The sequence below is a fragment of the Macaca mulatta genome, chromosome 7 (assembly GCF_049350105.2).
Source record: "Macaca mulatta isolate MMU2019108-1 chromosome 7, T2T-MMU8v2.0, whole genome shotgun sequence".
Classification (NCBI taxonomy): Eukaryota; Metazoa; Chordata; class Mammalia; order Primates; family Cercopithecidae; genus Macaca; species Macaca mulatta.
The window spans coordinates 146,117,538-146,141,488 of record NC_133412.1 but is presented as its reverse complement, the minus strand read 5'-3'; the positions used below and the strand labels follow the sequence as shown (position 1 = coordinate 146,141,488).

The 23,951-nt window shown below is 47.9% G+C and overlaps 1 protein-coding gene across 1 annotated transcript in view; it reads left to right on the top strand.

Annotated features, from left to right (window-relative positions):
- Positions 1-22,527, top strand: part of ZFYVE1 (zinc finger FYVE-type containing 1) — a 61,301-nt gene extending 38,774 nt beyond the window's left edge. The window contains exons 5-12 of the mRNA XM_028851649.2: positions 9,194-9,300; positions 11,781-11,889; positions 13,194-13,291; positions 13,383-13,500; positions 16,276-16,446; positions 17,027-17,207; positions 17,804-17,917; positions 20,861-22,527. Coding sequence (XP_028707482.1) covers positions 9,194-9,300; positions 11,781-11,889; positions 13,194-13,291; positions 13,383-13,500; positions 16,276-16,446; positions 17,027-17,207; positions 17,804-17,917; positions 20,861-21,093 — 1,131 coding nt within the window. The 3' untranslated portion in view covers positions 21,094-22,527. The remainder of the gene's footprint in view (positions 1-9,193; positions 9,301-11,780; positions 11,890-13,193; positions 13,292-13,382; positions 13,501-16,275; positions 16,447-17,026; positions 17,208-17,803; positions 17,918-20,860) is intronic.
- The last annotated feature ends 1,424 nt before the right edge of the window (positions 22,528-23,951 follow it).

Below are 23,951 nucleotides of genomic sequence, written 5' to 3'. Positions count from 1 at the left end.
CAAAAAAATTAGCCGGGCATGGTGGTGCACTCCTGTAATCCTAGCTACTAGGGAGGCTGAGGCAGGAGAATTGCTTGAACCCGGGAGGCGGAGGTTGCAGTGAGCTGAGATCACCCTACTGCACTCCAGCCTGGGAGACAGAGCGAGATGCTGTCTCAAAAAAAAAAAAAAAGAGGGAGATCTGGCCTCTTAAAGAGAGGTGGAAATTAAATGAAAGCATACTTAAGAAACAAAGTACTTGTTATATAGTAAAAATGTTCAGTGAATGTTAATTGTGAGTAATATTAAGGAAAAACTATGGAAAATGATTACATTTGAATAATTCATGAAATACATACATTTCCAATTAGAATTTGAAGTTCAAGTGCACTTAGTTGTATTGGCTAATAATGTCCTTGTAGTGGCTCAAAGGCAGTCAAAGTGGAAGATTACACTTACGTAATGCAAACATTCTGAAAAGACGCTGAATCAGGCAAAGGGCTGTAAATCTGATCACTGTGCATTAAAAGGCAAATAGGCCAGAGGCTGGATTATAGCAGCTCCTTTGCTCTTCTGGAAGCTAACCCAGATTAATGTTTAAATAAGACCATCAGGGACACTGAGCACTGTAAACTGTAATTAGTGCTCAGATATTTTTTTCCCCTCAGGAGTCTTGGATGTCCTACCTCAGGCCAATTTATTACCGGCTTTGAGAAAAATAGTTACACTGTATTCTTCCAAGATGGTAAGATTCACCAAGCTTTCTGTGATTAAAATGAACCTGGTCTGTCCGGTGAGGTGGCTTATGCCTGTCATCATTCCCAGCACTTAAGAGAGGCGAAGGCAGGCAGATCACATGAGGCTAGGAGTTCGAGGCCAGCCTGGCTAACATGGTGAAACTTGTCTCTACTAAAAATACAAAAATTAGCCGGGCGTGGTGGCGGATGCTTGTAATCCTAGCTACTAGGTAGGCTGAGGCAGGAGAATCCCTTGAACCTGGGAGGCGGAGGTTGCAGTGAGCTGAGATGGCGCCACTGTACTCTAGCCCAGGCATCAGACCAAGACTCCGTCTCAAAAAAAAAAAAGAGAAAAAACGCTGGGCGTTGTGGCTCATGCTTGTAATCTCAGCACCTTGGCGGGCGGATGGATCACTTGAGGTCGGGAGTTCGAGACCAGCCTGACCAACATGGAGCAACCATGTCTCTACTGAAAATACAAAATTAGCTGGGCTTGGTGGCGCATGCCTGTAATCCTAGCTGCTCGGGAGGCTGAGGCAGGAGAATCGCTTGAACTTGAGAGGCGGAGGTTGCAGTGAACCGAGATCTCACCATTACACTCCAGCCTGGGCAACAAGAGTGAAACTCCATCTCAAAACAAAAAAAGAACCTGGTCAGCTGGAATTCTGATGATTCCTGGTAACTGGCATCCCCCAAATTTTACCGAGATCTGACGTTTTCTATTCTCTGAGTTGTAGGGGCTATGCTGTACTGAGCTGTGGGACTGACTGCTTTTGTCTGTGGGAAGGAGTCATTTGTTTAAGCTTGCGATTTGGGTTCTCCCCAGAGAATTGTGCCGTTGTTGCAGTTTACCTAAATCTTTGAAAAAATTGGTTTTGTACTTTTTTGTTTTTAACATCCTTTAAATTAAAAACGCTTAATTCTCTGGTTATCACTCTAATAGCCACCTTTAAGGTCTGCCTTAGGCAAATTGACCAAGTAGAGTTTTATTGTTGTTAAAATAGACTCTAAAGTTTTCATAGTTCACAGCAGTGTATAATATAAATGGCTGTGTTTTCTTCTCCACTTATTTTTATTTTGTTTTACGCTGTTGTATTAATTTTTCTATTAGTAGCTTTGAGTCCTTTTGAGATAGAAGAGTTGGGGTGGGTATAAACAGATAGATGATACATGCCAGAATAATTTGTTTGGCTTCTTGAATCTACCATTTTTTTTTCTTTTTTCTTTCTTTTTTTTTTGAGACAGGGTCTCGCTCTGTCACCCAGGCTGGAGTGCAGTGGTGCGATCACAGCTCACTGCACTCCAGCCTCTCACAGCCACTGCACCAGGCCCCAAGAGCTTTTAACTCCATGCTATATTCCTTCCCAATAGTTATTTCACTTCTAAAGAGGTCAGAGGATGTGACCATTTTAAAAGGTTCCTGATACATACTGTCAGTTATCTTTGAGTATATGGTTATTTTAATTAAAAAAGAGACATCATTTAAAAATTATAAAAGCAATGCATGTTCATGATAAACAATTCAAGTACTGCAGAATGTATGAGACTTAAGTCCCCTTTCCTTCCCCTACCTCCCCCATCCTCAGTCTGTAGAGGTAACTCTTAATACTTTCTCACATAAGTGTCTAGAAATTTTCATTGCTATGTAACCACATGCATACGTATTTGTTTATAATGTATGTTTTTCTTCCTGAATAAATGGGATCATAGTGAAGTTAAATCCTTTTCCCCTGCCCAGTATCCTTTTCTAACTCTGCAGATAACCATGATTAGTAGTTTATTATATATGCTTATAGAAATTGCAAATGCTGGCTGGGTGCTGAGGCTCACACCTGTAATCCCAGCACTTTGGGAGGCTGAGACAGGCAGATCACGAGGTCAGGAGTTCAAGAGCAGCCTGGCCAACATAGTAAAATCCCGTCTCTACTAAAAATACGAAAATTAGCCGGGTGTGGTTGCGGGTGCCTGTAGTCCCAGCTACTTGGGATGCTGAGACAGGAGAATGGCTTGAACCCCTGGAGGTAGAGGTTGTGGTTTGCCAAGATTGCGCCACTGCACTCCATCCTGGGCGACCAGCAAGATTCTGTCTCAAAAAAAAAAAAAAGAAGAAATTGCAAATGCTGTAAAAGTGCATGTGTGTGTATGTGTATATATTTATCCTTCATAAATGAGATCATACCATTTATACTATTCTATAATTTGGTTTATTTTCACTTCTTTTTTTTTTTTTGAGACAGAGTCTTGCTCTGTCTCCCGGGCTGGAGTACAGCGGCACGAACTTGGCTCACTGAAAATTCTGCCTCCCAGGTTTAAGTGATTCTCTTGCCTCAGCCTCCCAAGTAGCCTGGATTATGGGCACACGCCACCATGCCCCGCTAATTTTTGTATTTTTAGTAGAGACGGGGTTTCATCATGTTGGCTAGGCTGGTCTGGAACTCCTGACTTCAGGTGACCCACCCACCTCCTCCTCCCAAAATGTTGGCATTACAGGTGTGAGCCACCATGCCAGGCCCAAAATGCCTGATTATTTTAAATTTTAAATGCCATTAGTATACTTAAAAAAAAAAAAAAGTTATTAGGCCAGGTGCAGTGGCTCACGCCTGTAATCCCAGGACTTTGGGAGGCTGAGGCGGGCAGATCACCTGAGGTCAGGAGTCCAACACCAGCCTGACCAACATGGCGAAACCCCGTCTCTATGAAAAATACAAAAATTAGCCAGGCGTGGTGGTGTGTGCCTGTAGTCCCAGCTACCCGGGAGGCTGAGTCGGGAGAATACCTTGAACCCCAGAGGCGGAGGTTGCAATGAGCCCAGATCGCGCCACTACACTCTAGCCTGGGTGACAGAGCAAGACTGTCTCAAAAAAAAAAGAAAAAAGTTGTTAGCTATATCTTATTTATGAAGTTCTACCTGATTGATGCAGTACTCTATTGGATTCAAAGGGAGTTGAAGTACTACTTTTGTGTTTATTATTGACCAGGAAATGTGGATTTGGAAATGTGATGAATGAGAAGGAACAGTGTTTGGTGCGCACACACGCATGCACGTGTGTGTGTGTGTATGTGTGAGAGAGAGAGACAGAGAGAGCTGTGCAGCTATTTTCTGCCCTAGTGGCTTGCTCATACATACCTGGGAGTGGTTTCCCTATTCCTCCTGCTGAAGGATCAGTTTTGATGTCATTCAGCCACACTGTTGTGCAGGCCCAGGCCCCTTTTTTTCTAGCTGGCTTATGTCCCATTTCTTGACTCCTTTGCTCAGGGTCCACGGTAGCAACAGCCCAGATGCCTACAAGCAGTGCATACCTGCACTGAGCAGATAAACCTGTTTACAGGAAACAAATGCTCAGGTTTCTGTCAAATAGAGGAATTAATATTCAATACTGGAATTGAATATTGAGTTAACTATGGTTGTCTGTACTTACAGTTCTGAATAATTGGGAGAACCATTTCATAGTTGAATTTGTATAGGTTTTATGTAATTTTGTCTTAATTTTTTTTTTTTTAAGACAGGGTCTGGCTCTCTCCCCCAGGCTGGAGTGCAATGGCATCATCTAGACTCATTGCAACCTCTGCCTCCTGGGCTTAAGCCATCCTCCCACCTCAGCTCAAGTAGCTAGGACTAATAGGCACATGCCACCATGCCTGGCTAATTTTTGTATTTTTTGTAGAGACAGGGTTTTTGCATGTTGCCCAGGCTGGACTCAAACTCCTGAGCTCAAGGTATCTGTCTGCCTTGGCCTCCCAAAGTGCTGGGATTACCAGGAGTGAGCCACTGTGCCCAGCCTTTATGTAATACCTTCTATATGTAGAAACTCTTGACGTTCCAATTCTGTCACATCGGGAAGCATTTATAAAGTATTTACAAAGTTATATTTTGTTGGAGTGTGATGTCATTGATTACAGAAGTGTGTCTATTTTGAGTCAGGAAATTCACTGCTAGCCCTTGATGACTGGGGCCAGCCCTACAGATACAATAGAAAGAGCCACACTGTTGTCAAGGCAACTAAAGTTCAAGATCATCTGGTCTCCAGGCAACCTTTTTCAGACTTGCTTCAGATGCTTTCCCAAGCTTTCTTGGGGTAGGTGGGCCCTTCCCTGTCTTTTCTTCCAGCTTTGGGATCTCAGGAGGAGGAGAGCCCAAGAAACTGTGGAATGATGTGAGGTTTGGAATTTTTGAACCTGCTAATAAGTATATGGATCAGGTGGTATGTAAAGAAAAATCAGGGCTGGGCGCAGTTGCTCACGCCTGTAATCCCAACATTTTTGCAGGCTAAGGCAGGTGGATCACTTGAGGTCAGGGGTTTGAGACCAGCCTGGCCAACATGGTGAAACCCTGTCTCTACTAAAAATACAAAAAATCAGCCGGGCATGGTGGCATGTGCCTGGAGTCCCACCTACTCGGGAGGCGGAGATTGCAGTGAGCCACAATCAGGCGACAGAGTGAGACTCTGTCTCAAAAAAAAAAAAAAAAAAAAAAAGAAGGAAAAGTTAATTAGATTCTAAAGGAAGACAGTTTCTCTCTACCCTCGTATCTAAAACATGCTGATGTTGGATTTTTTTTTTTTTTTAAACAGTTACTGTTACTTTCCCACACTCTTGATTCTTGTAAAGCCTCCTAAAACTTGTCAAGGTCTGATTCATTAGTCAGGCTGTGACTTGTGAACGAGTGAGATGCTTGTTCTCTTACCTCGTATGCAAGAGTGTGGGTGGCCAGCATCTGAAGGCTGGCTTGCCTGGAGTTCTTCTCTTTCTTATGTCATAAGAGGTTGCCTGTTACCTTGGATAACATAAGCCAACCGTTCATTTGTCTGGGGCAGGGAACGATGGCATATGTACTGTGGCAAATCAGGCTGCAGATTGTTTCACACCTTGCCTTGAGATACTTACAAATGCCCCCATTTCTCTGAAGAACTTTCAGAGAAGTGAACCAGGTCACTTGGGTTGAAACATTAAGAACCTTATGCTGAATTGGATCCTAATTTCCCATTTACTGGGGGTTGGCATCCTCTGTGAATTCAGCCCAGCTGTTGCACTCATGCCAAATTTGGTATTATTTGTCCTTAGGAAAACCAACACTTAGGCTTGCCTTTCAGTTACCTGTTTAAAAGAAAAACTCTGAGGCTAAAAATTGCTATTCTTGGCTGGGCGCAATGGCTCACGCCTATAATCCCAGCAGTTTGGAAGGCTGAGGCAGGAGAATGGCTTGAGTCCAGGAGACCAGCCCAGGCAACAGAGTGAGACCCTGTCTCATTTAAAAAAATGAAAAAAAAATTTTTTTTTCCTATTCTTTCTTTTTTTTTAAATAATAATTGATATTTTTTGGTGTTCCCTATACCTTCTATAGTGGCTTCTATATTCCTTAGCTGTCTCCTCTTTTTTTTCTTTCTGTATCATCTCATTAGATACTTCAGTGTCTTGGCCAGGCACGGTGGCTCACGCCTGTAACCCCAGCACTTTGGGAGGCTGAGTTGGGTGGATTACTTGAGGTCAGGAGTTCGAGACCAGCCTGGCCAACATGGTGAAACCCTGTCTCTACTAAAAAAAAAAAAAAAAATTATCCAGACATGGTGGTGGGGGCCTGTAATCCCAGCTACTTGGGAGGCTGACGCAGGAGAATCGCTTGAACCAGGAGGCAGAGGTTGCAGTGAGCCGAGATCAAGCCACTGCACTCCAGCCTGGGTGATGGAGTGAGACTCTGTCTCAATAACAAAACAAAAACAAACAAAAAGTATTGGGGCTTGGTGGCATGTGCCTGTGGTCCAGCTACTTAGGAGGCTGAGGGAGGAGGATTGCTTGGGCTTAGGAGGGTGATGCTGCAGGGAGCTGTGAACCTGCCACTGCACTCCAGCCTGGGTCACAGAGTGAGACTCTGTCTCAATAAAAAACCTCCCTTTTCCCATCAGGCTGAGGCAGGAGAATCGTTTGAACCTGGGAGGCGGAGGTTGCAGTGAGCCAAGATCATGCCATTGCACTCCAGCCTGGGTGACAGGGCGAGTTCTGTACATATCTGTTTGAGAAACAACCTGGAAAGTTACTGGTAATTTGGCCAGTTAGGGAGTAGTTAGCCTTAAATTTGAGAGGACCTTTGGGGATGGGATGAAAGAAGACTAGGGCAAAGGCAGGGCCAAGAGAGGAGGAGGGCAAAGGTTGGTTTGTGAAGGGGAGTTGGTATGGTGCACTTATTCCGGCAGTTCTGAGTACCTGTTAGTACCTTTGCTAGGATTTGCAGGAGGATGCAAAGGTAGGAAGCTGCTTTCACAGTATATATGATCTAGTCCTGGAGATAAATACAGCAGGCCCATAGCTTCGCATCATTGCCTAATTACTTAATACCGAGTTACAGTATTGAGTACAATGGGCCTTCAGAAAAGGCAGAGTGATGTGGTTGAAGAGGCTTCACTGGAAGAGGTGAGACCACAAACATCCCTGAAGAGTGGGTCTCGTGCAGAAGCAGGACAGAGAATGCTGTATAGGCCGAGATGTATAGGCCGACGTGTAATTCCACTTGCCTTGCTTCTCATTTATTCTCAGCATTTCTATGTATTCATTAATACCCTCTTTCAAGATCTTCATGTTTTCACTTTTTTTTTTGAGACGGAGTCTCACCCTGTCACCTAGGCTGGAGTGCAATGGCATGATTTTGGCTCACTGCAACCTCTGCCTCTCGGGTTCAAACGATTCTCCTGCCTCAGCCTCCTGAGTAGCTGAGATTACAGGCGCCCGCCACTACGCCCAGCTAATTTTTGTATTTTTAGTACAGATGGGGTTTCACCATGTTGGCCAGGCTGGTCTCGAACTCCTGACCTCGTGATCCGCCCACCTCGGCCTCCCAAAGTGCTGGAATTACAGGCATGAGCCACCGTGCCCAGCCCCATGTTTTGACTCTTTACCAAAGTACCCCCAAGAAGTATAGGACTTATGCATTATTTGTCAGACCATTTTTTCATTGTTCGAAGTGCAGGGTTGCCGCTTGGTCAGCCATCACTGACAGACGGTGTTCTATGGCCTCTGCAGTAGCCCTGCAGGACCTGAATGAGAGTGTCCTCAGGTGAGTTGTGTACCTTCAGTATGACCCACTCGTTGCCACTGTTCTGGTCCTACACCTGACCTGACTCAACATTGATATTATGTGCCTTTGTAGGGACTTGAGTTTGCAACTCCTGGTGTTAAGACTGCATTGGAAACAGGAAAAGGAACCTTGCATAAGAAGTTCTAATTGTTCAGCTGGGCACAGTGGCTTATACCTGTAATCCCAGCACTTTGGGAAGCCGAGGCGGGTGGTTCACCTGAGGCCTAGAGTTCAAGACCAGCCTGGCCAACATGGTGAAACCCCATTCCTACTAAAAATACAAAAAATTAGCTGGGTGTGGTGGTGGGCACCTGTAATCCCAGCTACTTGGGAGGCTGAGGCAGGAGAATCTCTTGAACCCAGGGGGCAGAGGTTGCGGTGAGCCGAGATCACACCACTGCACTCCAGCCTGGGCAATAAGAGCAAAACTCCGTCTCAAAAAAAAAAAAAAAAAATGAAGTTCTGATTGTTCTTAGTTTAAAACTTAACCTGCCCTTTTCCCAGATCTCATTTAAAATTCTCTTCTGCCCTTTTACTGAAGGAAGTAACATCTTGTCCTTTTGTTTAGGCTCCTTTCCCTTATTTTCCCTTGAATAATGCCTGGCTGCCTCACACTGGGGCTGGGCTGAAAGTTAGAAGCTTGGAGCAGCATGTACTTAATGATTCCTAAAGCGTGGAAAGCGCCTGTCTGTAATTAGCCTGAGGAATACTTTCAATATCCAGTGATAAGTGAAGATAGGGTTAGGAATGGAAGCTACATTTCAACCTGAAATTTTCAGTTTGCTTTGTGGATATGTTATCTTCTTGGCATTTATTTTGGCCATTTGCTGTCCTTTGGGTAATGTCTGTTTTGGGGGTTGGTAGAGTTGATAAATGACTGGCAAACACTATAATCATTCTTCTTGTTTTTTTTTTTTTTTTCCTGCTGACATTTTTCCTACTTTGAGTTTGTCTATGGCCTAGTAAACTCCAAGTGAGTGCCTGTGGTTATAACTGGGATAGAAGCCCAGGAAACTCACAGATCACATCTGGGCTCTGCCTGTGGCCTAAGGAGGAGCCATCCTCATGAGTCTGGGTTTCTTGGTCCCAGCCTCACATAGATGAAATGGGCATCAGTCATTATTTGTGGTGGTCTTGAATAAAAGACTGAGTGGTGTGAGGTGTTTATCACCTGCGAGGCATTTAGGGGAGAACAGTAACTTTGCTTATCTTGACCCCTTGGGGAATGGGCTGGTTCTTTGCAAGGATTCCCATGGTAAGGACTGATGTGAGTTGGTAAGGTCAAGGGTAATGAGCAGAAGTTACTGGATTTCCTTTGTGCCTGTGTTGCTTGTACGGTGTCTGCAGAAGGGGGCCAAAGTGCGGAGCTCTCTGCCGAGTGCCATCACATGTCACCTTCCCTCCTTGGCAGGCACTGAGCGACCGCTTCAGCGGTGAGATCCCCGATGACCAGATGGCGCACAGCTCCTTTTTTCCAGATGAGTACTTCACCTGCTCCTCCTTGTGCCTCAGCTGTGGGTAAGTAAGGCTGCTCCCGACCCCCCACCCCATACCTTGAGAATAGAGCCTTTGAGTGGTGCTTCCTAGACTTCGGTGTGTATGCACATCCCCTGGGGTCTTGCTAAATTACAGGTTGTGATTTAAATTATCCAAAACGGTACACTCCCATGTTCCCAAGAGATCCTGGTGGTCTAGGAACCACACTTCTGAGGTAGCAGGAGCTTGAAGGACACGTGGCTGTGAAGAATCTCCTGGAAACTCCAACTGGCGTAGACGTGAAATTGGCCAGCTTCTGGTCTGGGAGGCTGTTAGGGCAGAAAACTCTGGGTTGCCTGCTTTTCTGTGTTTCTTCTACCAGAGCTTCCAGTCACTTACTCCTAGTATTCCAATTATTCAAGTGATATTTGAGTGCCCCCCTGTGCAAAGTACTATGGGTAGGATTCCTTTCATTATGAGAGCCAGTGTTTAGAGCACATTAGAATTTCTGGGGCGCTTTCAAAATTACCGAGGCCAGGGCACTACCTTCCGGGATTCTAACTGAGCGGGTTGTGTGTAGGACCTCTGCACTGGTAGGTTAAGATGCTCCTCAGAGGATTCTGAACTGCAGCCTGAGCTGAGGACATTGAGTTGGGACAGTACTTCTGAAACTTCATTGCATATGCATCACCTGGAGATTCTGTTAAGACGCAGATTCTGAATCAGGTCTGGGTGAAGCCTGAGATTCGGCGTTCCTGTCAAGCTCCCGGGCGATGGCTGTGCTGCTGGCCTGTGGACCGCACTTTGTTGTAGTTAGAACAGTGATCCACACATTTTAGCATGCATCAGAAAAACCTGAAGGGCAGGATCCCTGGGCACCCCTCCACAGTTTCTCATTCAGTAGGTCTGAGGTAGGGCCTGGGAGTTTGCATTTTAATAAATGTAGTAAATTCTCAGGTGATGCTGATGTTGTTCCTGGGGACCAGCCTTTGAGGATCACTGGGTTACTTTGAACTGTTGATGGCTGTTAAATCAGTGTAGTGACTTCACTGATGGGCCCCAGGGGATTTAAATGCATTATGTCGAGGTCAGATGGCAGTCTCCATGTCCTGTAGACAGTCCCTCCCACTCTCTTCACTACCAAATTGTCTTCACTCCTACCAGAACCAGTGCCCCTGTCCTGCACACTTGCCGTTTTACAGGAGTAGACCTGACCTACATCTGTTATGAATGGTCATTTCACTTTGAGCCCTGTAGGCCACCTGCTGCATGCAGAACCACCTCTGGCCTTGGTGAAAAAAAGACCTGGCTCCTGGATTATACAGCCTGGGCAAGGGAGGACTAAGGATTGTCTTGGAGAGTTCAGCGTGGAAAGGGGCGAGGGATGTTAGTTGCCAGTGTGACTTGCCTTCCTTTTTGCATGCCCCATGAGCCTAGAGGCTTAAGCACTGTTGGATCATTGCTTTCCCAGTGTGAGCCTCCTCAGGATTTCTGGAACTTTCCCATTGGAATCATAGTGAAATTCTAAAGTCCTGATCTCTGTTTTTGCATCGTCAGGATGGCAGAGCTCACTGTTCATTTGGAAGGCTTGTTCAGCCTAAGCCTGCCCTTAAAGCATTGCCAAATTTTGGGGTTGGTTTTCGTTTTGCATCTTGGCAGCCTGTTCTGGGTAAACGTTCCGTTTCATCTTGTTTGGATTGTTTATGAGTCTTCTGAGAGCCATTCAGGTTTCCTCTCTGGTCAGGTTGGTATCTTCTGGCTCCTCCATTTCTGCTGAGGAGACAGGTAGTTTTTCCAAGAAGAGATTTCTGGGGTTTTTTGTCTGTTTGTTTTTGATATGGAGTCTCGCTCTGTTGCCCAGGCTGGAGTATAGCAACGTGATCTCTGCTCACCGCAACCTCTGCCTCCCGGGTTCAAGCGATTCTCCTGCCTCAGCCTCCTGAGTAGCTGGGATTACAGGCATGCGCCACTATGCCTGGCTAATTGTTTTGGTTTTTTTAGTAGAGATGGGGTTTCTCCATGTTGGTCAGGCTGGTCTCGAACTCAGTGCAACCCCCACCTCCTGGGTTCTAACGATTCTCCTGCCTCAGCCTCTGGAGTACCTGGGACTACGGGTGCCCGCCACCATGCCCAGCTAATTTTTGTATTTTTATTAGAGACGGCATTTCACCATGTTGGCCAGGCTGGTCTTGAACTTCTGACCTCAAGTGATCTGACCCCCTCGGCCTCCCAAAGTACTGGGATTACAGACATGAGCCACCGTGCCAGGCTGAGATTTCTTTTTCCCCCGTCTCCTCATACAAGGATAGTAGTCGCTGTACCTGTGTAGTGCTGTTGATTGCAAGTGTAACGCAGAGGCATGTGGGTTTCCGGCTACCCTTTCTGTGCTCAGCATCTGAGGCCCAGTTAGTAATCAAGGCCTGGTCTTAGCCTTGTGCCTGGCTCAGGGTCAGACTGTTCTGTATAAGTGGCACTGGCTCCTATCTTAGCCATCTCATTGTCAGTCTTTGGACTTCATTCAGGGTTGGATGTAAGAACAGCATGAATCATGGGAAGGAAGGAGTGCCTCATGAAGCCAAGAGCCGCTGCAGATACTCCCACCAGTATGACAACCGAGTGTATACCTGCAAGGTGAGTCCTCCGAGCTCCTCCCTGTGCCAGCAGCGGGCTTGCTGACCACCCTCTCTTTGGCAAGACTATCTTGGGGTCATTTTTTGCTGCATGCCGAAGTATTTGATATTCAAATGGAATATTTCTGGAACTTCTCTCCAGTTCTAATAAAAAGCACTCACATATCTTCGTTGGTGACAGTCCCTTTGTTTACTGTTTTAAGCTTATTTTCTCCTCATTCTGTTGAGCTTGTATGTAAGGGTCATTTACATCGAACATTCATTCTTTTTTTTTTTTTGAGACAGAGTCTTACTCTGCCAGCCAGGCTGGAGTGCAGTGGCACAATCTCGGCTCACTGCAACCTCCATTTCCCAGGCTGAAGCAGTTCTCCTGCCTGAGCCTCCTGAGTAGCTGGGATTACAGACATGTGCCAACATGCCCAGCTAATTTTTGTATTTTTAGTTGAGAAGAGGTTTCACCATGTTGGCCAGGCTGGTCTCGAACTCCTGACCTCAGATAATCCGCCCACCTAGGCCTCCCAAAGTGCTGGGATTACAGGTGTGAGCCACCGCACCTGACCTTCTGAGACGGAGTCTCACTCTGTCGCCAGGCTAGAGTGCAGTGGCGCGATCTTGGCTCACTGCAACCTCCACCTCCCGGGTTCAAGTGATTCTCCTGCCTCAGCCTCCTGAGTAGCTGGGATTACAGGCACTCCCCACTATGCCCGGCTAATTTGCATATTTCTTTTTTAAATAGAGATGGGGTTTCACCATCTTGACCAGGATGGTCTTGATCTCTTGACCTCTTGATCTGCCTGCCTCAGCCTCCCAAAGTGCTGGGATTACAGACATGAGCCACCGCGCCCTGCCGAACATTCATTCTTAAGAGCAGAAGTGCTATTCAGGACACTAGGACACTAGTTTTGTATTGTCCTCTTGTCTGTGACAGGTATATAATTTAAACCCGGTTTCTGGGCCCGGGATGGACACACACTCAGTTCATTACCACTCTGGGCAATGACTTCTTGAGAGGAATGAACCTTCTTCTGAGGCATTAACTCCAGAGTCTGAACGTCTCTCAGCTGGTTTGGTTTGTAGAGAGTTGGGATGGATGTGGGGGGTGCGGTGTATATAGGAAAAGCTAGCAGAAGGCTGGGCATGGCGGATCACACCTGTAATCCCAGAAGGGGAGCCTTGGGAGGCTGAGGGGGGCGGATCGCTTGAGCCCAGGAGTTCGCGACCAGCCTGGGCTGGTAAAACTCTGTGTCTATTAAAACAAACAAACAAAAGACAAACAATAAGCTAGCAGAGTGTTTCCTGTTTCAGGCCTGCTATGAGAGAGGCGAGGAAGTCAGTGTAGTGCCCAAAACATCTGCCTCCACTGACTCCCCCTGGATGGGTCTCGCAAAATATGCCTGGTCTGGGTGAGTTTAACAACATGGCTAAAGGTTTTCTGGTGTGTTTGTCTCCCCAGGCACCTGGCTGGGTAACCGTATTGATTTGCGTTTCTTGTAGGTATGTGATCGAATGTCCTAACTGTGGCGTGGTCTATCGTAGTCGGCAGTACTGGTTTGGAAACCAAGATCCTGTGGATACGGTGGTGCGGACAGAGATTGTGCACGTGTGGCCTGGAGTAAGAACTGTTGGATTTCTCTGTTTTTCTTTATCTCGTGTCGTTCAGTTTTTCATGTGTGTAGAAAACTGGAACCTGCTTAAAATTAAGGTTAGCCATGAATTTCAGAATGTTGGTGGTTTAGAATGGCATGATCTGGAGAGCTTTTTTGTTCTCTAGACCTTTAATTGTTTTTATTTCTTCTTGCATATATATTAGAAGTACAACTTTACTGTAATCCCAGCACTTTGGGAGGCCGAGACGGGTGGATCACGAGGTCAGGAGATCGAGACCATCCTGGCTAACACGGTGAAACCCCGTCTCTACTAAGAAATACAAAAAACTAGCCGGGCGAGGTGGCGGGCGCCTGTAGTCCCAGCTACTCGGGAGGCTGAGGCCGGAGAATGGCGTGAACCCGGGAGGCGGAGCTTGCAGTGAGCTGAGATCCGGCCACTGCACTCCAGCCTGGGCTACAGAGTGAGACTCCGTCTCAAAAAAAAAAAAAAAAAAAAAAAGAAGTACAACTTTAAATGAAATAAACCAAAAATCTATAGTTTTACTCCTTTGGCAAATAAAACATTTTCCATGTTCTATTCATTTTCTTTATGTGTATGTTTTTCTAGATGCAAATATAATTTACATGCCTTCTTCCTGTTTTTTTTCCTCATAACGCGATTTTATTTAGTTTTATTTGCACCTTTTTAAAAAAATCATTAAAATGCTAGTGACCATTTTTGTGTAAAAAAGCCATTTTTTTGTTTTAGGAAATTTTCTTGAAGTATATTCTAAGAAGTGGGATTCCTATAGACCCTTAATCTTTTTTTTTTTTTTTTTGAGACGGAGTTTCGCTCTTGTTCCCCAGGCTGGAGTACAGTGGTGAGATCTTGGCTCACTGCAATCTCCACCTCCCGAGTTCAAGTGATTCTCCTGCCTCAGCTTCCCAAGTCGCTGGGATTACAGGCATGACCACTGCACCCGGCTAATTTTGTATTTTCAGTGGAGATGGGGTTTCTCCATGTTGGTCAGGCTGGTTTCAAACTCCCAACCTCAGGTGATCCGCCCACCTCGGCCTCCCAAAGTGCTGGGATTACAGGCATGAGCCACGGTGCCCAGCCTAATGATTATTTTTTAATTTGATTTTTGAATTCCAGATGTCAGAAATATAAATCTGTTTATGAGGCAGTGATATCATGCTTTCATTCTGTATTAAATCACTGTTCACACTTAGCATTGTCCATAAATCACAACAAATCCAAAACCTTTTCCTTTCATGCGAAAAAGACAAGTGATTTTCCCTGAGGGACTTATTTGACTCTGCGACATTGTCCTCGCTGGGTGATTCCTGAAGCCACCGTTCAGCCTAGTCCTACCTGCAGGTCCCCTCCTGAGCTTTCCTGGATCCTATAGGTACCATAAAACTGAAGATTTCCTTATTTTTCTCCTCCTTTTTCTGATTTTCAGGCCCACTGAAATCTGTTATTGTATAGTAGTCTCATTATTGGAGCCCACCTCCTTGGCATAATGGTTTATGCCATTCTGTCCCAAGGATTTAACATGGCCTTATAGTGCAAAAGTAAAGGTGGTAAGATAGTTTATATTCCAGGAAAACAGGACTGCAGTAATTTACTGTCAGGTCACATTCCTCACAGTCCTTGAAGTTAGGAGGATACAGATGTCTTCCCTGCTGTTTGTTTGCTGGTTCATTCCTTCCTTCATTTATTCATTATTTCAGCATACATTGTTGTGTACCTTATGCCCAGCATTGAGCTACTATGCAAAATACAAAAATGAAAAAGAGTTATTGTCCGGGAGTTCAGAGTTTAACAGGGAGTCAGATACATAAATGGATATTGTACTTAGACACACAGAAATAGGATTCCTAGAGATGTCCAAGTATTAGAAGAACTGAGAGGAAAGATTCTTTTTTTTTTTTTTTTTTTTTTTGAGACGGAGTCTCGCTGTGTCTCCCAGGCTGGAGTGCAGTGGCGTGATCTCGGCTCACTGCAAGCTCCGCCTCCCGGGTTCACGCCATTCTCCTGCCTCAGCCTCCCAAGTAGCTGAGACTACAGGTGCCTGCCACCACGCCCGGCTAGTTTTTTGTATTTTTAGTAGAGACGGGGTTTCACCGTGTTAGCCAGGATAGTCTCGATCTCCTGACCTCGTGATCCACCCGCCTCGGCCTCCCAAAGTGCTGGGATTACAGGCTTGAGCCACCGCGCCCGGCCATGGAAAGATTCTTAACTAAGCCTGTGGTGGGGGGCCTCCTGGAGGAGGTGTCATCTCCTGTATTATATGGGCTTAGTAAGTCCTGAATTGAACAGCTACACATCAAATCTTTTTTTTGTTTGTTTGTTTTTGAGACGGAGTCTCGCTCTGTCGCCCAGGCTGGAGTGCAGTGGCGCGATCTCAGCTCACTGCAAGCTCCGTACCCCGGGTTCAGCCATTCTCCTGCCTCAGCCTCCCGTGTAGCTGGGACTACAGGTGCCTGCCACCATGCCTGGCTAATTTTTTTTTTTGTATTTTTAGTAGAGATGGGGGTTTCACCGTGTTAGCCAGGATGGTCTCGATCTCCTGACCTCGTGACCCGCCTGTCTCGGCCTCCCATACACATAGATCTTATGGTCGCTTTGGAGAGAATAAAGCCAGAGGGATTCCTGGTGTGTCTCCGTTCTTCCCTGCCAGGGAGTTAATGGTTCTGAGTTGGCCACGGTGAGAGTGCAACTCACCAAACATCCCTCTTCCTCCTTCCTTTCACTCCCTTCTCAGAGCATAATGGAAGCCTGCTTTTCATTTCAGACTGATGGGTTTCTGAAGGACAACAACAATGCTGCCCAGCGCCTGTTGGACGGGATGAACTTCATGGCTCAGTCAGTGTCTGAGCTTAGCCTTGGACCCACCAAGGCTGTGACTTCCTGGCTGACAGACCAGATCGCCCCTGCCTACTGGAGGCCCAACTCCCAGATTCTGGTATGGTGTGGCAGGATGCCCCTCCACCCCTGGCACAGCCCATCCTGCCTAATGCCGCTTTGCCCTGTGCTAAGCTTATTCTGTGAGGGAGATGCAAACATTTTCTGCCAGTGCCGTGAGCTCTGTGAGTACTGGGAAGGGGAGGAGTCGTTGAGGCAGCCGGTTTTCTCTTTGTCCATTGATTTCCCTTCGTGTTTTCCTGCAAGTATTTTCTGTTTGGTGAGTTTTAGTTTCCTTGTGTGTGACGACCAGTGAATATTGCTTAGATATGTGAGAATCTGGAGGAAAAGGGGTCTTTAGGGGTTATTTAGGGTCATCCTCAGCTTGACCCGTTAATGCTACAGCATCCATAGCAAGAGAGCACCCAGCTTCAACCCAGACACTTAGTGAAAGGAAACTCACTGCCCAGCAGGCTTCCTTTTCGCTCTCAGATAACGCGTTACTAGAAAGCTTTTGTCCTTGCTGAGCTAACACCACCTGCCTTAGTTTCTGCTTGCTCCAGGGTCTTGTTGACTTTCTCAGCTGAGCAGACATGGACCATACCTCCCTGCCTCTGTGTTTTGTTTTGGGCTTGGAACAGAGCTGCAACAAGTGTGCGACATCCTTTAAAGATAACGACACTAAGCATCACTGCCGAGCCTGTGGGGAGGGCTTCTGTGACGGCTGCTCATCAAAGACCCGGCCAGTGCCTGAGCGGGGCTGGGGCCCTGCGCCGGTGCGGGTGTGTGACAACTGCTACGAAGCCAGGAATGTCCAGTTAGGTAACGTGGGGCCTGGGAGCTGCAGGGGTGGAGGGGAGAACCTCCCGCCTCGGCCCTGGGTGCTAAGAACTGGATATCCAGACACCCTAATCCCGCTCCTACCCACATCTCCCTTGTGAGAGCACTTCTGGTCTCGGCCAGTCAGCCTCTACGCTCCTTGTTAACAGCGTCCTGTGGGTGCTGTTCCTCAGGGGCTCGAACCTGTCCTGTGTTCTCAGCTGCAGAGGTGCTTCTGGGAGAAGGGAATGCACACATAGCGACTGAGTTCTGAAAAGGCTGCAGTGTTTACCAGAGATGGCTTAGACCAGTCTTCTCCTTTGAGAAGGTTCTAGTTTTTGCTCCTAGAACCTTTCTGCCTTAATTTAAAAGAAGGGTGATAAAGGAGCCCCGGAAGGTTGCAGATAAAGGACTAACAGATGTCATCTAATTTCAGGGTCTGGGCCGACCTGACCCACAGCGCAGACCCTTCCCATAGTTGCAGGACAGCACAGTGGTGTCTGGGATCAGAAGCCAGAAGCGTTCTGCTGTTGGTCCCTGAGTTTTCCATTTGGGAGAGGACTTCGAGGTGACAGCTTTTCCTTTATTATTGTCTACAGCTATTACCGAGGCGCAGGTGGACGATGAAGGTGGGACACTCATTGCGCGGAAGGTGGGCGAAGCCGTGCAGAACACTCTGGGAGCTGTGGTGACGGCCATTGACATACCACTAGGTGGGCCCGCCAGTGCTTCTCTGGGGTGTAGCGGATGTGGGTTGCGGGGTTTCGGGTGCCCTGGGCACTCACTTTGTAGAGGCTTGCCAACCTATATTGAGATGGGCGGTAAGGAATCAATTACACAACGCCACACATTTGCTTACTTCTGCTGAATGCCTTAGTAGTTTCCTGTTTATTCCTGGAGGCCATATTCTCTTACAGCATCTAGTGCTGTGTAACAAGCTACCTTAAAATGTAAAGGCTTAAAACAACCATTTTTGATGTCTTTGTAGGTCTAGAAGTCAGGAAGGGTAATTACTCAGCTTCAGGTGGCATTGCCTCTAGTTACTACCTGATATTCCAGGGTGGCAGCTGGAGTGGTCTGGTCTCAAGGGTCCAAGCTGACCTCACTTACAAGCTGGGTGCTTTGGCAGGGACAGTTAGGTTGTGTGTAGCAGAGCCTCACCCGCTCTGTGTATCCTCCAGGCCTCTTCAGTGGTTCCTTTGGCACTTCTTAAGTGATGTCAGGGTTCCAGGAGCTAATGTTTCAAGAGACAGAAAGTGGAAGCTGCCCATCTCTCTCTCTGTTTTTTTTTTTCGAGATGGAGTCTCCCTCTGTCACCCAGGCTTGAGTGTAGTGGTGCGATCTTGGCTCACTGCAACCTTCGCCTTCTGGGTTCAAGCGATTCTCCTACCTCAGCCCCCTGAGCAGCTGGGATTACAGGCACATGCCACCATGCCCAGCTAATTTTTGTATTTTTAGCAGAGACGGGGCTTCACCATGTTGACCACACTGGTCCCAAACTCCAAACTCAAGTCATCCACTCACCTCTGCCTCCCAAAGTGCTGGGATTACAGGCGTGAGACACGGCGCCCGGCTGAAGCTGCGCATCTCTTAAGGCCTAGGACTGCAGACGGGCACTTCTGCTGTCATCTCCTGGAGTCTGCTGCGGTCACAGGGCTTGCCTAGATTCAAGGGAAGGGGCAGGAGTGTCAAAGATGGAAAGTGGGTCAAAGATTCTATGGCTGTCTTTAATCTGTCACACTAGCCAGACTGTTAGTAGTTTAAGATTTAAAATAGCTGGCTGGGCGCTATGGCTCAGGCCTGTAATCCCAGCACTTTGGGAGGCCGAGGCAGGCGGATCATGAGGTCAGGAGATCCAGACCATCCTGGCTAACACGGTGAAACCCCGTCTCTACTAAAAATACAAAAAAATTAGCTGGGTGTGGTGGCGGGCACCTGTAGTCCCAGCTACTCGGGAGGCTGAGGCAGGAGAATGGCGTGAACCCGGGAGGCAGAGCTTGCAGTGAGCTGAGATGGCGCCACTGCACTCCAGCCTGGACAACACAGCAAGACTCCATCTCAAAAAAAAAAAAAAAAAGATAGCTCCCCAGCCCTGGATGTGAGAGGGGTCTTTGTATTCAGGATGGCGAGGTGGAGAGGGAGGGAAATCAACCAGTGCATGGCGGGCTTAGGCAAGGCTGGCCAGGCCTGGGACAGCGTGGCACATCGTAGGGGGAGCAAGCAAAAGTGGGTAGTGATGAAAATGGCCTGGAGCAGATTTCCTCGTTGCGGCTCACAAAGTGAGTAGATGACGTAGGAACTGCTGGATTTGCCCAAGCTTAAATCTCAGGTTGCGTCTGTCCTCAGGGGTACCTGGGAGAGGCAAGGACTGTCCTTGGCACAGAAGGCACAGCATAGCCTGCTGGCTGTCCTTACCAAGTGCTCCCATCCTGAGCGCCCACAGGGTGTTGAGTACCAGGCCAGTATGTCAGGCATGTTCTTTCTTCTCATCCTCATCACAGCTCTTGAAGGTGGGTTGTTAAAGATGAGTAAGCCCCTGAGAGTTTAGCTAACCTTTCTTTCTTTTTTTTTTGAGACTGACTCTCGTTCTTTTGTCCAGGTTGGAGTGCAGTGACGTGATCTTGGCTCACTGCAACCTCCACCTCCCAGGTTTAAGCCATTCTCATGCCTCAGACTCCCAAGTAGCTGGGGTTACACCACCATGCCTGGCTAATTTTTGTGTTTTTAGTAGAGACAGAGTTTCACCATGTTGGCCAGACTGGTCTCGAACTGCTGACCTCGAGTGGTCCGCCCACCTCTGCCTCCCAAAGTGCTGGGATTATAGTTGTGAGCCACCATGCCCAGCGTTAGCTAACCTTTCTTAATCCAGCAGCTGCTGATTAACCTGATCTCAATAGAACTGGAATTTGAGTGTCTGACTCTAGAGCCCAGGCTTCCTTATAGTTCTTCCAGGGGTTCTTAGCATGGCTGCCCCTTCAGTTTACAAAGAGGGCTTCAAAGATATATAAGTATCAAGGAGCTGGGTATGGGAGTGCATGCCTATAATCCCAGCTACTTGGGAGGCTCAGGCAGGAGAGTCCCTTGAGTCCCAGGAATTTGAGACCAGCCCTGTCACACAAGAGAAAGAAAGGGCACGGTGGCTCATGCCTATAATCTTAGGCCTACAATCCCAGCACTTTGGGAAGCTGAGATGGTCAGATCACTTGAGGCCAGGAGTTCGAGACCAGCCTGGACAACATGGTGAAACCCTGTCTCTACAAAAATCAGCCAGGTGTGGTGGTGCACGCCTACAGTCCCAGCTACTTGGGAGGCTGAGGTGCGAGGATTGTTTGAACCCAGGAGGTAGAGGTTGTGAGCCGAAATCGTGCTACTGCACTCCAACCTGGGCGATAGAATGAGACTCTGATTCCAAAAAACTTTTAAAAATGAGAAAAAAGAAAAAGGAAAAGGGAAAATCAATGCCTATGCTACAGCCCCAAAGACTCTGATCTGGATATGAGTGGCAGAGCCTGGGCATCTGCATTTTTAAAAAGCTCTGGCAGCGGTTCTGCGTGCAGTTGGGATTATAAGCCAGTAAGCATCTGAGGATGCCCTCTTCCTAGTTGGACCTTGGGGTATTGGGCTTTGGGTGTCCTGACCATTGTTCCCTGCTACAGGTCTGGTCAAGGACGCGGCCAGGCCTGCGTACTGGGTGCCTGACCACGAAATCCTGCACTGCCACAACTGCCGGAAGGAGTTCAGCATCAAGCTCTCCAAGCACCACTGCCGGGCCTGCGGACAGGGCTTCTGTGACGAGTGCTCCCACGACCGCCGGGCTGTCCCTTCTCGTGGCTGGGACCATCCCGTCCGAGTCTGCTTCAACTGCAATAAAAAGCCCGGTGACCTTTAACCCCAGCCCCCTCTCCAAGTCCTTCACAATTCCTTAGGTTCTCAGGGTTAGAAACAGTCTCGCGAGGTAGGCCCTCCTCCCGGTCACCTGCTGTGGTGTGTGTCCTCTCCTCTCCGCATCCCAGGGCCACTTTCCCTTAATGGAGGTGAGCCTGGCGGCAGGCCCGAAGGCATGAACCCCTCAGGGCAGGGGACTGAGCAACTCAACACAAAGGGGAATGAACCTGAATCTGTTGCATTTATTTCAGTTAAAAATAATGAATATATATGTGTATATATCTCTCTCATATATACATATGAAAGGCACTCGGGGCATATCGAGGCTGCTGCTGGCTGCGAAGACGTCACACAGTGGCCCCCGCACAGGGTGAGGTGGCAGTGGCAGCACGTCTTCCTCACGAGCCGAGCCAGGTCCACGGCCACCGCGTGGCTGGCCCCTTCCTCTGCTGCTGTTGGAGCCTTGGAAGCCTCTGCTGTCCTTGGCTCTTCCCTCCATGCCTGTCAGCTGCCTGGGGAGTGAGCCTCCCAGGTCCTTCCTGCCTGAAACGGCCTGAAGGGAATGCTCCCTGGGTCTCCTGGGAGTCGAATCCCAATTCTTGGCTTAAGCCTGTTTTAGTCAGAGACCACCCAACTTAGTGTGCAGGTCACCAGAGTGGGTGGAGGGTCAGAGGTCGGGTCTTCAGCCCTGAGAAGTGGAAATGCAGGGGCTGTGCTGTCACTGGTCCCCCAGGGGATGGCAAGGAAGGAACTGAGCCTTCCCCAGCAGGGCTTCCTGCCCCGACGCTTCTTTCTCCACTCGGCTTTTCCCAAGAGGCGGCACCCAGCTCCTCAATCGAAGCACCCGCCTCCCCCACCTCAGCCCCCTCGAGCCCACCGTCTGCTTCTGAGTGTCGCACTAGGATTTTCATTGCTTATTTTAAAGTGTCTTAATCCTTTGTTCCCCGACACATAACCCCTCTAGCTCTCGGAGGGGCGATCATGAGAAACCTTCCAGGGAAACAGAGCACAGGATGGACTGTTAGTTGTTTTTAAAAGTCTATATATAATTTCAACAGATCATAAAGAAAAAATTTATCTCTTTGGTCCTTGCAAGAGAAGTCAAAGGAACTTTTGTTTCTCCTCAAGAGCCTGGACATCTCTGTCTGTCGTGACTGGAAAGAGCCCGTTGTGCTGAAATCTGTCATCATGGTGGGTTTGATCTTCAGTGGCCAAACATGAAGAATTAAAGTGTAATTCTTGACTGAACTGGTGGATGGGTTGAGCTTTAGGGAAGCGTATGGCAGTCATTCCTGGCGCGCGTATCGGTGTGACATGAGCCCTGGAGTGTGTCGTCCCTCTCAGCCCTGCTCCTTCTGCCTCCTGGGGCCCAGTGACTGGGGCCCTGCTCTAGAACTGTGTACCATCCAATTCGCCATCATAAAGGAATCTTCCTGCATCTCGACTGTGCTGGCTCTTTCCTCTCATTCCATCAGTGCCTTCTGGCCACCGTCTCTCTCCAGCTGATGGTGGCTTTCGAAGCAGAGGCCAAGGAAGTGGCGTGTTTCTAGGGGGGTAATATTTTACCTGCAAATACTGCAGTCTATTACTCTGACAAGTAAAACGTTTTCAAAACCGTAGCCAGCCAGGCGTGGTGGCTCATGCCTGTCATCTCAGCACTTTGGGAAGCCGAGGTGGGGGGAATCACTTTAGGTCAGGAGTTCGAGACCAGCCTGAGCAACATGTAGAAACCCCGTCTCTACTAAAAATACGAAAAATTAGTTGAGTGTGGTGACGCATGCCTGTAGTCCCAGCTACTCGGGAGGTTGAGGCAGGGGAATTGCTTGAACCCAGGAGGCGGAGGTTGTGCTGAGCTGAGATTGCACCATTGCACTCTAGCCTGGGCAACAAGAGTGAAACTCTGTTAAAACAAAACAAAACAAACACCATAGCCAAGTACCCCTAAACCATGATCCTGTGGAGTGGATGTCAGTCTCATGACCACAGCCTGTTGTCCCCAGCCCTTTGCTAGATAGCATGCCCCACCCGGACCAGAGCTTTGAGCTTGTCATGAATCTTCCTTTATGTAGGGAAGGCAATAGCTTACGGTCATGGAATTCTCTGTAGTGACCAGAGAATTCTCACTCATTACTTATCCTGTACTTAGAGCTGTTCCTCAGGCCTTTCTGCAACCGGGGTCACCCGGCAGACCCCCTTTCTACAGCCGTGGCATTGGCTGAGCAAGGCTCAGCGGTAGCGGTTTCACAGCTTGGGTTCTCCGGGTTACAATCTGGCAGCTGTCGTGTCAGGGTCTGTTGAGGAATCCTCTTGCACAGTAGAAGAGATGGGGTATTAGTCCTGATTTTCTCTCCCTCGGTTTAAAATACATAGTCCTGGCTAGGCGCGGTCACTCATGCCTGTAATCCCCACATTTTGGGAGGCCAAGGTGGGCGGATCACTTAAACCCAGGAGTTCGAGACCAGCCTGGGCGACGTGGTGAGTGAACCCTGTCCCTACCAAGAAAACCAACCCCTCCCCGCAAAAAAGCTGGGTGTGGCAGCGCACGCCTGTAATTCCAGCTACTCGGGAGGCTGAGGTAGGAGGATTGCTTGAGCCTCAGCGATGCCCCAGTACTCCAGCCCGGGTGACAGAGTGAGACCCTGTCTCAACACGATTGAACTATTATACATCTATAATTCAGCTTGATTTTCTCAAACAATGCTGCATAACCAATCAGCACCCAGATTAAGAAACAGAACCTGGCTGTCCTCCAAGAACTCCTGGCCCCTCCGCCACCAGGAGTAACCACTGTCCTGACATGTAGTAACAGTTTCGTCCCCCTCCTTTTCAGGGGAGCCACGTAAAGGCTTTTAATCACTTTCT